The following is a 14,312-nucleotide window of genomic DNA, read 5'->3' as shown; positions in this document are numbered from 1 at the left end:
GTCAGTGGTCTGGGTCCCAAGGAGCGTTGGCAGGTCCTGTTGCAACTAATTATGAAGCTCAGCTCGTCAGGCAGTGAGCAATGAGCGTCAGCCCAATCTACAGCATTCAGGGCAGGTGATCGAACAGGTAAGGGTGGATGTGCCAGGGCAGGTCTCTTCAAGACACAGCCACCACATACCAGCAGCACCCACCGGTGAGGTGCCCTGGCAGGACATCTAGAGATGGAACCAGCCCCAGCACCACCAAACCTGTCCCAACACGTTCCCTGTTTGCCCTGGGGTAACAACAGCAGCTCGCTCCACCGCGGCTGGTGCCCACGACTCACTGAGGGTCCTGCGGGCTCATGGGGGACCCAAGGGATGTTTGGGAAGGTGCATCCATCCCACCAGTTTATAATCCCACCATCACAACTGCATGCTCACCCTTCTCTCCTGTATCCTCACTAACACTACTTCCCCAAGTTTGGGAAAAAAAAAAAAAAAAAAGAAAAGAGGAGAGCAGAGGCTGGACCCAGCTCTCAGCTTCCACAGCTGGAGAAGGACCGTGCACACTGAGGAGTGATCTCCTGCAGGAGATGTCCCACCCTTGTGGCTCATTCTCATTAAACACCATGCCTGGGTCCCTGGCAAGAGCCACCGAACTCACTGAGGGCTTTGTTGATGAAGGAATTGCCAAGGGGCATTGCTACATGAGTGGGAGGAAGCCGCTGGTGCCCACGGGACTGAGGCAGCCCTCTGGCATCCAGTGGGAGCTAGCTTCCTGCTGGGCTGGCATGGTGCTGAGTGGTTCACCGGCCCAAGGACTGGATTTTGGCAAGGCAAAAGTTCAGTCCTGGTGCCTGCTGTGGGAGAGAAACTGCATGCTGCTCACGTGACTGGTCAGGTCCCCCCACAGCCAGGGGGACCTCTGTTGACTTCTGGTCCCACTGCAAATGTCAGAGGGGTCCCCAAAAGGCCCACAATGTGACAGGGCAGCCGCCAATGCACTCACCCCATGGGAGCTCCATCACAGATGTCCCTATTGCCAAGCACCCTGGGGACTCAGCGACCCTAGCACATCTCCCTCAGAGAGGCCTCACCCTACAGGCAGTGTTTGGGCATGAGGATGGACCTCTTACCTTAGGTGCAAACTGCAAGGCCAGCACATAAGACCCTTGGATCCAAAAGCCTCATGTTTCAGGGCATGAAAGGAGAGCAGGAGAGCTCAAGGACATGACCAGCACCATGGGGCCCTGTAGCAGCAGGGAACAGAGAGGTAGATTATTAGTGCTGGTGCCAGTCCTACTCCCAGAGGGACATCCCCTACAAGGGACCTGCAGAAGCCCTCATCAACACTCCAGTGAGTCTTCAATAAAACACCTGGAGACATGACCTGCTGCCTGTAGACAGAGAAATGCCCAAACTCTCCATTGCCCCCACCAGTCTGACTTCTCTGACCCTAGATCTGGTGTTCCCTTCCAGCCTAAACATGAGGCAACATGCATGCTACAGCCTGCTCTCCCTAACTTCACTGACCCCAATCTCTGCCACTGCCTGGCAGCTAGCCCAGAGATGGAGCCATCCTCACAGCTGGCCTCCAACCCTTCCTGCTCCCCAACACCTCTGCTATTGCATGGACCCAAACGGTCCCCCCAGCATGTTCTGCCTGCTCCCATCCACACCGCCCAGACTCAGGTGACAGCACATCCCTCTCCAGACAAGAACACCTATCACGAGCTGGCTGGGGAGCTGCTGGCTACAGCTGGAAGAGCTTGAGTCAACCCAAGAGCTGCCCAAGGCCAAGGAAGCCATGACCTGCTGAGAGGTATCCAGGGAATTCAAGGCAGGGATGTGATGCAGCTCTCCTGACTCCCGAGCTGTTGCAGCTGCTGACAGGCAGAGGATGGGTATGTAGTGCAAGGATCTGCCCCAGTTCCAAGTGGTGTTACTGCATTTTGAGGCCATTAACAAACGACCAGTGCCTGGAGGCCACGCAGCACGTGTCCCTGGGCTCTGCAGGGCTGGTGGGCACAGAACAGCATCCCTGCAGCCTCCAGGCGCCACTGCTTGGAATTACTTATCCAAACCCTCTCAGCAGGTCTGGCTGTTGCTGGCTTGCCGTGGATGAGCCACCACCATCTATTCCTATGACAAAGACATGAGATATTGCTGCACCTGCCTCGCGCTTCCCCGAGAGGTGCAGGCCACAGTGACTCACAGAGCTACTTTGGAGGTGAATCTCAGGAGCACCTGAGTTGTGGGCGAGCATGCCTAGGTCTTCAGAGCTGAACACGATGCCCAAAAGCATGGCCATCCTCTCAGCCCTGCCCCACCCAGCGGCTTGTCCAGGCTTGCTAGATCCCCCACCCACTGCAGCCCCTTGGGGTGGGACTGCGTTCAGTCTGTAGTGCTCAGCTGGGAAATAGCATGAATATGGTAATTATTTCCTAGGAATTTAATGAATATTTACATTTTGATTGCACATGACCCTCTGTAGTTGAATGATTCAGGGCACACACTAGGAGGAGTGATCCCCTGTGTGCCTGGCGCCATAATAAAGAACGCCTGCTTTCTAGAACTACAAATTGAGTTTTAGAGGGGTCTTATCCCGCCAACGTAGAGTATCAGTGGCACTATGCATCACCTCAGTGCTGGGGTACCAAAGTCAGCTTACGGGGGCTCTCTCTGGGCAGCCAGCCCTGGGGGGGACCCTGAACACCTCCCCAACTCCTCCCTGCCAGGCTGCCACATCCCTCCCACTGCCACTGCGCTGGAGGACCAGACGCGGGTTCTTCCAGGGGACACAACTCCCGCCGGCAGATGTACACCGAACCAAACTGAAGCGCCCAAAGCTTCTGCTGAGACAGACAGAAACAAAGAGCAGGGCAAGACTGGAGCCGTGCCTCCCCGGTGCGCCCTGAGGTCACCTCTGTCTTCAGTAGCTTCTTTTGAGAAAGAGGATCCTACATCAGCATTCAGCATCTGCGCTGCCTCACTGCAAGACCCAGCACAGCTTGACCCCAGGCTGGGTATCCAGCCACCTCCTCCTGTTTGCTTTTGCTTGAGGCAGATTTAAGGGAGAAATGAACGCACAGCGATCAGCTCGGCTACTTTGCCTCGAGATGAATGCCATCCCGCTCCGGTCCTTCACCCGCCTGCCCTCTAGGCTCCCCAGTAGAACTTTAGTTTGATACAAATCCTTGCATCTGCAAAAGGGTTTCTGGCAGGGCAGCCTTCCTAGGCTTCTCTCACAGATGCCAAAAATGTTAATTACAGCACTGCGGCCTCGCCAAGCCCTGCACTTACATGGGAGCACCTATTGATGAGCCAGATAAAGGATTTACTGCTCATTCTGATTCTTCTCACAAGCCGTTCCTGAACTCATCCACCAGTTCCCCTCCGAGGTTTCTCCTTTGAGCACAGCTCCGTGTTTTGCAAAGCAACACTGAAAAGCCTCCCTGACCCTGCAGGCAGTCTTGGCTCTCTTTGGGCTTTCCCATTTCCTTGGCCATGGGGCACATGTCTGCCCCGAGCTTCCGACATCTTGGCCGTCAAGCAAGTCAGCCTTACTCTCCCCTGGGAAGCTGCAAAGCGGGGTGGTGTGTGGGAACAGCCCCTGGACATGGCCCAGGAGGGATGCTGTGGGGTCTTCATCCCTGGAGACTTCAGAACTCACCTGGACACATCCCTGAGCTGCCTGGTCCAGCCATGAGGCCATCCCTGCTCCAAGCAGGGCTGGCTGGAGATGTGTGAGAGAGCTCCCTCCCAGCCAAAAACTTCCTGGGGCTCTACAATTTGCCCACTCTCAGCAAAACCCACCCGGATCCACACCCCCCTTGGCTCTCCCCTGCCAGACAGACCCATCATCCTCCTGCAACACTCCCAGAGGGGTTTCCACTCCCCGTTCCTCACCCAGCTCTTCAGAGCTACGTTTCTCCTCTCACACCAGCCCCTCTGGGCAGCTCCCTTCCAAGCACTTTCAACATCAGCTGGCTGTGCCACATCCACCCCCATTTACAGGGTCACACACTGGTCCTCGTTGTTTCCTCCAGTCCTGTTGCCTTCTCCTCCCAGAGAGGCAAGGGTCACCCAGCCATGGGGAGTTCAGCCCTGCCACACCGCTCTCGAGCTTTCTCCTCCCTTGGCTGCAATTCCTACCCACACTTCTATTATCAGTGCCCGGCATAGCTGAAAGCCAGCTGAGCTGTAAAGCAATGTTTTGTAAAGCAACTCAGGCTGTGTTTGGAGCAAGGCAACAAGTTTGCCCACGAAGGTAAGAAACCGGTGGCTGGGTACAAGGCATGGTGATTCAATACTGGATCGCACAGCCTGATTGTGCAGGACATCATAGAGCAACCATGATGAGTTTTCACTCTCAAGACCTGCCCCAGGGCATCTCTGGAAAGCTCCACATCTGAGGATGGCAAACAGAAAGCTCCTGTCTCAGCACTGACTCACAGCTGGTGCTGCTGGCTCTTCCCCCATCTCGCGCCTGGTGTTTCTCACCACCCTCCATCACCCCTGGCTCCATCATGGGGCCCCGTGCTCCAGGCAGAAGCTGTTTTCATTGCAAAGGGCTCGACAAGTCCACATACACAACCTCAACGGAGGCACCCAACTCATGCAATGGCATCAGCGGTGTCTCCACTACCTTAGCAAGCAAAGACAAGGGGGGCAGGAGTGCGTTGAGAAGAGGTTGACAGATGCGCGTACCTGCTTGCTCTCCTTGACCCAGTTGCTGCTTCTCCATTACCGCTTTCATGCCTGGATGTGCCTGCCAGCCAAAAGGGATTAGCTGGGGGATTAAGTTCCATGCATAGGCATCTATTAACCGAGAGCAAGGCCCGAGGAGCCGTCCATCCCTGCAGACCAGCAGCTCCAGAGCATCAGCCAGCTCTGCTTGCAGTCACCTGGGTGGTGGGCAGCTAAACCAGGTGGCACAGCACCCCTCAGGCTGGATTCACCAGGCAAAGTTCACAGAGGGCAACAAACAACTGAGCCACCCCCTGCCCTTTGGGCAGTCTCCATTTCAAGGCACCAGGTCCTACCTGTGCTTTCAGGACAAAAGATGAAACTTGAGAGGTGGTTACAGTTCCCATCCCACAGAACAGTCCCATGCTTTGGATGCAAAGACATCCAGCTGCTCACAACATGGAGAGGAGCAGAAGGTGAGGTTGAGCACGGCCAAATTTCCTTCTACAGAAGGGCATAGACAATGACACCTGGGGTCTCAAAAGCAGGCAGAAACCCCCATAGAGCAGTGGGGCCTTGTGACAAGTGCTGTAGGACACCCGAGCAACCCCTCCAACTGAAGAGCAGCCTTCTGGAGACACCTGGGCTGATTGTGTATCTCCAGCTCCATGCAGCACCAAACTCATGGGAAACCACAAGCTTTATCCCATCTTCCCAGGTTGCCCCATCTCTCCAGGGCCCAGCTTGTGCTTTAGCGCCTTTTGTTCCTTCTTCACGTAACTCTGTCTGAGCATGAAGCTGAGCTAGAGACCTCCAGAGGCCACTTTGCATCCACACCAACCGTGACTGCATGCTGCAGCAGATCCCCCACAACTCCTGAATCCCACACTTGCATCTCCCGGGATTTAATACGCATCGCAGTGCACCAGGTGCCTTCACAGCAACTAAGGTGAAACTAAACCATTGTCACGGTTTAACCCCGGCTGGCAACTCAGCACCACACAGCCACTCGCTCACTCCCCCCACAGTGGGATGGGGAGAGAATCCAAAGGGTAAAACTGAGAAAACTCATGGGGTGGGGTAAAGACAGTTTAATAGGGAAAGCAAAAGCCGTGCACGCAAGCAAAGCAAGGAATTCATTCACCACTTCCCATGGGCAGGCAGGCGTTCAACCATCCCCAGGAAAGCAGGGCTTCATCACGCATAACGGTGACTTGGTAAGACAAACACCATCACTCCAAACGTTCCCCCCTTCCTTCTTCCCCCAGCTTACATACTGAGCATGACATCATATGGGCTGGAACACCCCTTTGGTCAGTTGGGGTCAGCTGTCCTGGCTGTGTCCCCTCCCAGCTTCTTGTCCACCTGGCAGAGCTGAGAAGTCCTTGACCAGTGTAAGCACTACCCAGCAACAACTAAAGCATCAGTGCATTATCAACATTCTTCTAGTACTAAATCCAAAACACAGTGCTATGCCAGCTACTAGGAAAAAAATTAACTCTGTCCCAGCCAAAACCAGGACAACCATGCAGCAGGCTGAGCTCAGACACAACAGGACAGAAACACACATTTTTCTCTAACCCTGAACCCCAAATCCTCAAGGGAGAGCTACAGAGTGCTTTTAAGACGAGCCCAGAAACTCGTTCATAGCTCCACTTGACACCAGCGTCACGGATAACTCAAAGACTGTTGGTGGTATATCTCATGTCCTCTCCCCTCACCGGGCTCCACATGCTCCATAGGGAAAAAGCACTCACCCCATCCCATCAGGCACAACTTCCCCTGATAAATGCCCAACTCCAGCCCACAGGCACACACACTTGAGAGAAAAAAACCTCAAAAGTCCTACACATGGTCATCACTCTCCACACACCCTAGAAATTTGCCACTTTATTCTGGGCTTTAGGAAAAAAAAAAAAAAAAGTCATGTCAGAAAGCATTTATTTTTCCAAACTACAGCTTATTCAAAGCTACCTCTTCTAGCACCTCCAGACCTTGCTGCATTCAAACCCTTGGACTGCCACAGCTACAGTGTCAGCGTGCAGCCGGTACAGGACGATACAGGCGATGGGCTCAGCGTAAGAGCCCTCTCCTTCCCATCTCCCAGTAAGCCACACTCATTTCATGAAGTGTTGTGTCAGACTCTGTTTTGAGTAATACTTGTAATTTCATTTATCTCACCCCAGCGAGAAAATTAGGCAGGGGTAGTATTGGAGAGCAGTCAGAGAAGGGATGACTGAGCACCTCTGGCCTTGGGGTAGGTGGGGAATCCTAAAGGTGGAGGGGGTGAATGATACCTACCACAGCCCAGGGCAGAAGCACAGCAAAGGTCAAGCTGCTCATCTAAAACCAATCAAGACAACATGCTTGATTACTCTCCAGAACAAGGAGCCAAATACTGCTGTAGGATGCTGTGCGGACCAAGTTGTGTGGGACACCAAGTTGGAGAGACACACAACCACTGACTCCTTCCCTGTGGAGAAGGAACAGCACCAGGAACGGGAGGGAACTCTGGCCCCAGGGTGGGTTCAGGACGCAGCTGAACAAAGCCACAGCACCCAGACCCAGTGCTGGGACAGACTTTAGTGCATTTAAATGAAGGCCCACATAAGCGCACCCCAATCTGCTACACAACTCTGAACGGCTACAGCCATAGCCAAGGGAAGCACCACTCTATGATGGCCAACTTCTCATTCTGTTCCAACATCAGGCCAAACCAGAGTACATTCCCATCCACGCTAGCATTCAGCCCAGATTCGAGACCAAGATATTTCTAATGTGGACAACACCATGCTAGCAGTACCCCTCTACTTTGCAGAGATGCTCAAAAACAGAGGGTGGGAAGAAGGAAAAAAAATAAGACCAAGATTCTTTAAGGCTATATCCCTACAAGCCAACTTAATTAATAGCGTCAGGAAATTGGTTTCTCCCAGATGCCAGTTTTGTTTTCCTGTAGTTTCCTACACAGATCCCTGAGGCAACACTTGCAGGCACTCCAGCCTCCCAGCAGGATGCACCTCCAGAGCTTGGGGAGCCTCCACCACAGGCAGGGTGCTGCAGGGCTGAGCAGCACAGCATCCCCTCCTAACTTCACCTGGCTCCTGCCAGGCCCCAGGGAAGCGTCTGGGCACACTGTAACCCTCCCTTACAAGTAATTTTGACACATCAGGGTGAGCAAGCACCAGACACATCTACATCTCCCAAGCACCTAAGGCTGGGAAATGGTCCCAGACACTCCACAGGTGCTCAAAACACAAAACCACACTCAAGTCTTCAGAATTCACCCATGTCTTTCATTAACTAGAAGAGGAGAATTAAACCCAAGAGGTGGTTAACAGCTCTGCTATGGCAGGAAAGAACAAACCTCAGGCTTCCCAGGTATGCCCAGGCTTACTGTGCAAGGCAACAAACCACCCTGCCCTCCAGCCCTCCGACTCAAAAGCAACCAACTATTGGAGTAAAGACACCACTGCAGCAAGGACAAGTCGTTTCCAGTCATTTATTCACTGCAGCATTTGAAGTACACCAGGTACTGGGTGAAGCTCCCTAGATACACAACAGGGAGAATACTTGATACAGTAAATTTATATAAAACCACAGTTAAATAAATAAAATAACACGGTAACCTCTCACTCTTGCTACAGACAGAGCAGACGAGCCCTGAGCCAGGTTAACATCAACAGCTTCAGTTTTTCCAGCCAGTTGTGGTTACAACATACATGGCCCCATACCCAGGGCACAGCAAGGCATCTATCCATCCTCACAGTTGAGGCAAGGGGTGTGCTTCTCAGGCCAGCTCTGCAGGAGCTTCGCTTCAGATGCTGTGCGGAGCCTGACTTCCAGTAAGGTTGAGTATGTCTGGAAAGCCAGGCCCAGCTTTGGTGTGCAAATGAGAAGCAGCATTTCTGAAGATGGGCCTTCAAGTACTTCAGGATCAGCCACAGGTAATGTGTTTGAGCCTCCAGAAAGACTGGTTAGAGCCAAGATGCAGGGCAGCACCCCAAGCTGTTGCCTTTCCTGCACTAAGACAGATTGAAGCCACATGTTTTGAGACTTCCCAAACTGTGCCAGAAAAAAAATCCCATACCAGAAAGACTAAGTATTTCTCTTCAGTTTTCAACATTTCCAATTCCAGGAACAGTTCACCTTCCATCATGATGGAAGATGGGGTCTGAAGCCATGTGCCTGCAGAACAGCAGGCAATACAAGTAGCACCAGAATGAAGAAAACCCATGTTACCGACACAAGAGTGTTATCCCACTGAGACTGGTTTTACTTAATCTAGGAGATCACTGTGTCTCTCTAGAACCTGCTTCTCCAGTTCCAACAGCTTTTGGTAAAATTTCTCAGCAGTTTCTTCATCCACATCAATCTGGAAGACAAGAACAGCGCTGTGAGACCATCACCTCAGTGGCAGCCAGCACAGATGCTGAGGGCAGCTCTGGGGACAGCAAGGTGCATCCCCCAGGGCCTCTACATTCAGAGAGGCAACTAAGGGCATCTATCACCAGGGCACAAGCCAGAACATATTTTGTGTTACACACTCATCCTGTTCTAACCAGCATCTCCACCATCTTCCAGACTCCAGCCTGAACCAGGAGTTACTCTAGGAAACCTCACACATAACCCCACATCAGCATTCAACACGCATCTTGTTTCCATTTCAGCTACAGGACACCCTTGGCACTGACCCTTCCACGTGAGGCAGATGGCAGACCCCTAGCCAAGTCCCCTGCCTGCAGCAGGAGGCTGCCACTCCATTTACCTTTCTGGGCTCCACATAGTTCTTCCCCAGTCCAGAAGTACAGCTGTGGTATTTGACAAGCGCATCCAGGGACTCTGGCTTCTGTTTGAACAGCCACACCTAGGAAGAACAGCACAAACACATACCAACGCTGTCCCAGCCAAGGCTGCAGTCAAGGACCTGGCTGCCAATGGACACAGAACACACCATGGGTGCTCTTACCAAGCAGGGGAAGACTTGATACCTAGAGAGGTTCTGAGCTGGCTCCCCTCAGCTGTGACCTACTTGAGCCAACAGGTAGACCATGTTGATGCCCCAGTGCTAAACCACCAAAGCAGTTCACATGGCTAAACCTGGCTCACTACTGTTCTTGATGCACACTGTGCCCTGCGTTACCCACCTCCATCCCTGTACCTGCATGTCCATGGCTGCCTGACTGCCAAAAGGGAGAGCAGCATTCTCCTTGACCAAGAGGGAAGGAATAGCATTTTTCCATAATCATGTATTTTATGAGCACCCAATGAAGGGCACAAAGCATCACCTGTTGGATCAGCCCTGGCCCCCTAGTGCTCACCGCTGTAAGCTGTTCAGGGGGGAAATGCAGCACCCACCCACCAGCCTGGGGTAGAGGCTCTTTGGTCAAGCTAGCAGACACTGGAAGAGCTACCCAGAAGGGAAGAATATCAAAGTCAAGTTGTGAACTACTTACATGAGCTTCTGCTCCATTATACGGTGTCAGAGTGTAAGTTTTGGCAAAAAAGCGGATCTGGGGGGAAAAGTAGGACATGACAGAATCTGTATTTTGGCCCAAGGTTTCTTGGGCAAGCCCTCTGCAGCCCAGCCACACCAGGTCATCCACCAGAGGTAGAAATGCTTCTCAAAGTTGACTACAGGTAACACTGCACACTTATGACTACAGCATCCCTTTATCGCCATAAACTCTGGTCTCTGGAGCCACCCACGAGATCAGCAAGCCCTTGCTCTGTGCCCCCACGCAGAGCTCAGCCCCAGAGCAAGAGGCAAGGGTCCACACCTATGCCTTGCGGACACCTCTTCTTGAGCACATCACATTCAGGAGCACATTGGGCAGGAGGCAGAGAGGATCTGCAATACCATCAGTGTTGAGGACAAGCAAGAAGGCGTAGCCTCTCCACTGCCAGGAGAAATGCGATCCATCAGGATCAGCTGCTGCCAGCTGGGGCAGAAAGACCAGTCTTGCAGCAAGAGCATCAAGGCTCAGAGCATGCAGCCTGCATGCGGGGACAGAACTGTAGTGAGCCTCAATAGCTGAAGCCCAGAGGAAGAAAGGCAAGGGAAGTTTTGGGGATGAGGCAATACTGAGCAGCCAGCTTTGCTTCCCAGAGGGATGGAAAGAAGAGAGCAGGAGATACTGCCTTCTACAGGGATGGGAAGAAGAATGCTGGAAAATACAGGGTCTGTTATAGAAACAAACAGCATTTCAAAGCACAGGGACCAAGTTTTGTCCTGAGCTCTGCTGCCACCAAAATGATAGGGTTTCACAAGCCCACATCAGGCTGGAAAACCTTCCAACCTTGACAAAAACTGCTATGGCTGAAAGGCTGAACCCTGGCTCTATGTACAGTGCCATCCAGCACCAAAGCTCCCAACTCAGCTTGAAAAATCAGGGCCCCAAGGTGCCAAAGGGAAGGTTTGCAGAGGGGCCAGACAGCCCAGTCTGACAGAAGGAAGAGCTGCACAGCAGCGTGGGTAGCACGGAGCCAGAAGCACGCTGCGCATCACTTGCAGTAAAGGATATCACAGCAGGGCTACCTCAACCCAAAACCAGCCAGGAGATCCACTTACCAACCACATGATGGGCATTAGCAGCTTCCACAGGAAAACTGGCAAAATTCTGTAGGTCATGTTCGACATAACAAGGCCAGGACAGACAACACTGGAATACAGACCCTGCAGAGAAGAAACCAAGTCAGCGTGCAAATACACAACAGAGTGTTTAAGAATGGATCATATTCCTTCCCACCTAGTATTTCTCAGCAAGAAAATGAAGGTGAGTATTGAGACTGGTTAATAGCAGATGCTCTCCTCTCTACAGTTACCACAGCCAGAGAGTGATTAGATGTAGTGATTTCCAAGAGGTCCAAGTTGGAGACGTTCATGTTAAATCTGTGCCCATTGCAAGCCTACGAGAAAAAAGGCCTCCCAGCATATCCCAACCTCATGTTGCAGTCTATGTGCAGCTCAGTTTTCCAAATCACAGCCTGCTCAGCCCAAACACTACCTCACCTTTAAGAGGTGAGTGTTCAGCCTTCTAGGACTAAGCCATTTTCGCCTGAAGTATTTCAGGACAGTGCAATCACTATCGTGGGACTAGGGCTGCAGCTTGCCAACAAAATCTGGTAAGGCTCCCGTGACAGGGAAGGTAGGTTGCTCATACACCTTAAGTGTGACAAACCTGAATAGCAGCATGGAGCCATCAGGAGAGACAGCAGAGCCTGAACCTCAAAGTGCTTGCAGGCAGAGCTGCCTGAGCAGCCCTGTTTTGATAGGTAGGCATGCCTGAAAAGAGCAGCAGCTCTTTAAGACCAATTCTTTGGTCTATAGAGACAGCTAGAGCTTGCAAGGTAGGGACCGCTCCTAAAAATCTTCTGCTTTCAGAAGTTTTTCTGACAAGAACCCCAGAATTGATCTCTCTGGCAGATTCTCTGCCACCCACACCAGCAGTTCAGCCTCAGCTATGTTTAATTCTTACACATGCATTAAGGAACATACCAGATCGCTATAAATGAATGCGACTAGTTAGTGACAATGTAGTGATAGTTATGAATAGTAGGAACTCATTAGGTTTTTTCTAGACATGCAAGCCCCATTATCACCTGCTTATTAAGTTTCCTGTTCAAAACGACGCTTGTCAGGTCAGTAGCATATTTGGAGGAACTGTATGATTCCTGCCCCTTGGCATGCTGATAGTCAGAAAGGCTGAAGGCAGACCTCCTGGCATTGCTAGAAGAGGTCCAGATGAGTCGTGAGGGCTTTTCGTTACCGCAGAGTAGTGACTCAAGTTGGCGAACCTGCAAAATAATTGTTAACTTATTTAACACAATAATTTTAAAGTCTTACAGTATAGCTTTGCAGTTCTTAAAAGCCACCAGCTTATCTCAGCTTTCCTCGCCTTGGCCAGCCTTCACTAGAGTAGCCAGAAGCAGCCGCTGCTCAGGTATAACTTCAGCCCAAGGTCCACCAGGAGCATTTACAAGCAGCCACCATTCTCTTACACAGCTCAGTTGGGCACTTTGGAATTTAATATAGCTAAGCCTTGGCATTCACCCTAGACAGAGAGAACTACGTGTGGTTTACCTCTATCCACTGACTAACTAGAGTAACCTTTGACATATCGTTCCTTATCTGTCAGGCTGCAGCCTGCATCAGCATCCAAACCTGTAGGAAAGAGCAGGTTCTGCCTGTGCTTATCCCTACCCACATCAACCACCAGACCAAGGGCTCAATCTTCATACGCAGCCTCACCAGGATAAAGTGGCCAAAGAGGTTGGTAGCAAACACCTCCTGCAGTCCGTCTCCATTAAGCCTGTCTGTCTGGGTCATTACTCCTTCTGCGGTAGTCAGCATGTGAAGCAGCTTCCTAGGAACCAAGGACAGGAGTTAGAGAGGAATGCTGCTGGGAGGGGTCTAGTGCTGCCCCACTTCAGTCCTTCAGAAGCATTCCCCACCATGCAGGCTCCACACAGAGTCTCCAGTTTCACCTGCAAGGGCTGTCATTAAGCCATGAAAAAATGGCTGGAAGAAGTTTACAGAGTATCCCAGCCCCTTTATTTGCAAATGTCTCAATACTGACTAGACCGGAGATGACTTGTCTCTTCCTTCACTCCACCATGGTAAAGTACCATTAAAAAAAAAAAAAAAGTCTTGCTCTTCCATTCCATGCTCAGATAACAAAAATCAAGCTCCAGCATGGAACTAAGCCCTAGGGCCATGCCTAATTCAGACAAGGAAAGCAGCCTAACATCTACGTTCAAGACCCCAACAACCGTATTGGGCTCAACGCAAGTCACTTTGCTCCCTAGCTCAGCCTCCCTATGTTGCTTATAGAATAATGACACTTATCCCTATGGTGCTTATAGAATAAGCATCAACTATTAGCTTCACAAAATACAGCGATCGACAGCTGACAGCAACTATGAAAACCTATAGTGGAACCAAAGCAACGGTAAGGAGAGCGGGTAAGAGCAAACTTCACCTCCCCAGCAACACACCAGCGTTTTCCACTTGATGCCCAACACCAGGAGCTGCAGGCTTTGGGTGAGCTCTCCCCCTGCACAGTGGGCCTTGAACCAGGGATCGGAAGCAGCACTGGGTGCCTTGGAGCACCCCAGCATTTCACCCAGCTGGCAAGCCCAGCCCACGCAAGGCCACGCATCCCACAGGGAGGTGCTCCGGGTCACACTGGGGAAGGGGGGGGGGATCTTCAGCCCTGGACCCAAGGGCATTGCCTTGGCCACGATGGCGCTGCCAGCACCCCATACTGCCCACAAGCCAGGGTACCAGACACCCCCCCAACATCTCGTACCCGTTGAAGAGACCGTGCCAGAGTGCCTTGAAGTTCACGTGTGGGTTGGGCATGGTCCCAGCATTGAGGTAGACAAAGTCCAGGCGCTGAAACCTGCACAGGGAAGAGCATGGATGTGAGGGGCAAAAGGCTGGATAAGGGGGCCCAGTGGGGTGGAGGACAGCAACCCGGTACCTGCGGCGGAGCTCACGGGCGACACGCAGGACAGAAGCCAGGTTGCCCAGGTCGGCTTCCACGGTAGAGATCCGGGCGGCGGGGTGGGAAGCCAGGAGGAGGTCACGCGTGGCTTCGCACTTCGCGGCGTTGCGGCAGGCGATGCAGAGATGGATGCGG

At 52.2% G+C, this 14,312-nt stretch overlaps 2 protein-coding genes across 2 annotated transcripts in view; both read right to left on the bottom strand.

Moving 5' to 3' along the window:
• The window catches only part of OLFML2B (olfactomedin like 2B), a 28,320-nt gene extending 23,591 nt beyond the window's left edge, over positions 1–4,729 (bottom strand). Inside the window, exon 1 of the mRNA XM_035900769.1 lies at positions 4,693–4,729. Within this exon, the coding sequence (XP_035756662.1) occupies positions 4,693–4,729 (37 nt within the window). The remainder of the gene's footprint in view (positions 1–4,692) is intronic.
• Positions 4,730–8,296: 3,567 nt separating this feature from the next.
• On the bottom strand, positions 8,297–14,311 carry HSD17B7 (hydroxysteroid 17-beta dehydrogenase 7; the record flags this gene model as incomplete). The annotated part of the gene is made up of 8 exons (XM_009645381.2): positions 8,297–9,043; positions 9,437–9,535; positions 10,125–10,181; positions 11,240–11,344; positions 12,271–12,465; positions 12,920–13,034; positions 13,980–14,072; positions 14,154–14,311. Coding segments are annotated over 8 exons (918 nt in total), but the record flags the coding sequence as incomplete, so codon positions are not given.
• Between the last annotated feature and the right edge of the window lies 1 nt (position 14,312).

This window comes from Egretta garzetta, unplaced genomic scaffold (genome assembly GCF_000687185.1).
Source record: "Egretta garzetta isolate BGI_Z169 unplaced genomic scaffold, ASM68718v1 scaffold598, whole genome shotgun sequence".
NCBI classification, from domain to species: Eukaryota; Metazoa; Chordata; class Aves; order Pelecaniformes; family Ardeidae; genus Egretta; species Egretta garzetta.
This window is presented reverse-complemented; position numbering and strand designations above follow the sequence as displayed.